The sequence below is a fragment of the Protobothrops mucrosquamatus genome, unplaced genomic scaffold, assembly GCF_001527695.2.
Source record: "Protobothrops mucrosquamatus isolate PMUCROS unplaced genomic scaffold, P.Mucros_1.0 scaffold1777, whole genome shotgun sequence".
NCBI lineage: Eukaryota > Metazoa > Chordata > Lepidosauria > Squamata > Viperidae > Protobothrops > Protobothrops mucrosquamatus.
The window spans coordinates 53,361-54,128 of record NW_015387915.1 but is presented as its reverse complement, the minus strand read 5'-3'; the positions used below and the strand labels follow the sequence as shown (position 1 = coordinate 54,128).

Here is a 768-nt window from a genome sequence, read left to right as displayed (position 1 = left end):
CTTCCAGCGTCCTCACAGTCCAGGCTGGAGGAGGACCAACACTACTCATCAATAAATACAACGGGGAGGTCTCCCCTTTCGTACGAAAGAAGACACAACGGGCTCCCCCATTCTCCTTTAGATGTATTTTGTGTGCAAAATGGCCCTCCGGGCTAGCAAAGGCACAAACAACGCATGCCGACGAGCGACCCACAGCAAGCTGGGAGTCGCCTAGGTCCCTTTAGAATACAAAATCTTCGTCGGCCATGGCGATGGCCCACGCAAACTTCGCCCGCTGAGTTTTGTTGTAAATCTTCTCGATGGGCACGTCAAACCGTTTGCACCTAGAGTCAAGGAATGCAGTGGGAAGAGACAACACAAGGGCGTCAAAGCAGAATGGGAGGCGATTAAAGGGTCATAGCGGGGTGAACGGCAAGACAGGCACTTCTATTTTACTAGTGAAGGAGAATCTTTGTAGCTTAGGGGTGAACTGTGGGGTCCTTGGTGCTCTCAGAGCTGGGTGGTTTTCTTGCAGACGTTTCATGACCCAACTAGGTAACATCATCAGTGCTAAAAGGGAGTTGGGTTTGCAGAGAGGAGGAGGAAGAGGAGGAGGAGGAGGAGGAGGAGGAGGACTGTGGGGTCCTTGGTGCTCTCTGAGCTTGATTGTTTTCTTGCAGATGTTTCATGACCCAACTAGGTAACATTATCAGTGCTAGAAAGGAATAGGGTCTGTGGAGAGGAGGAGGAGGAGGAGGAGGAGGAGGAGGAGGAGGAGGAGGAGGAGGA

General features: G+C 52.0%; 1 protein-coding gene across 1 annotated transcript in view; it reads right to left on the bottom strand.

The window, feature by feature from the left end:
• Positions 1-220: 220 nt before the first annotated feature.
• Positions 221-768, bottom strand: part of LOC107293932 (DNA topoisomerase I, mitochondrial-like) — a 35,464-nt gene continuing 34,916 nt past the window's right edge. The window contains 1 exon segment of the mRNA XM_015823119.2: positions 221-323. Within this exon segment, the coding sequence (XP_015678605.2) occupies positions 221-323 (103 nt within the window).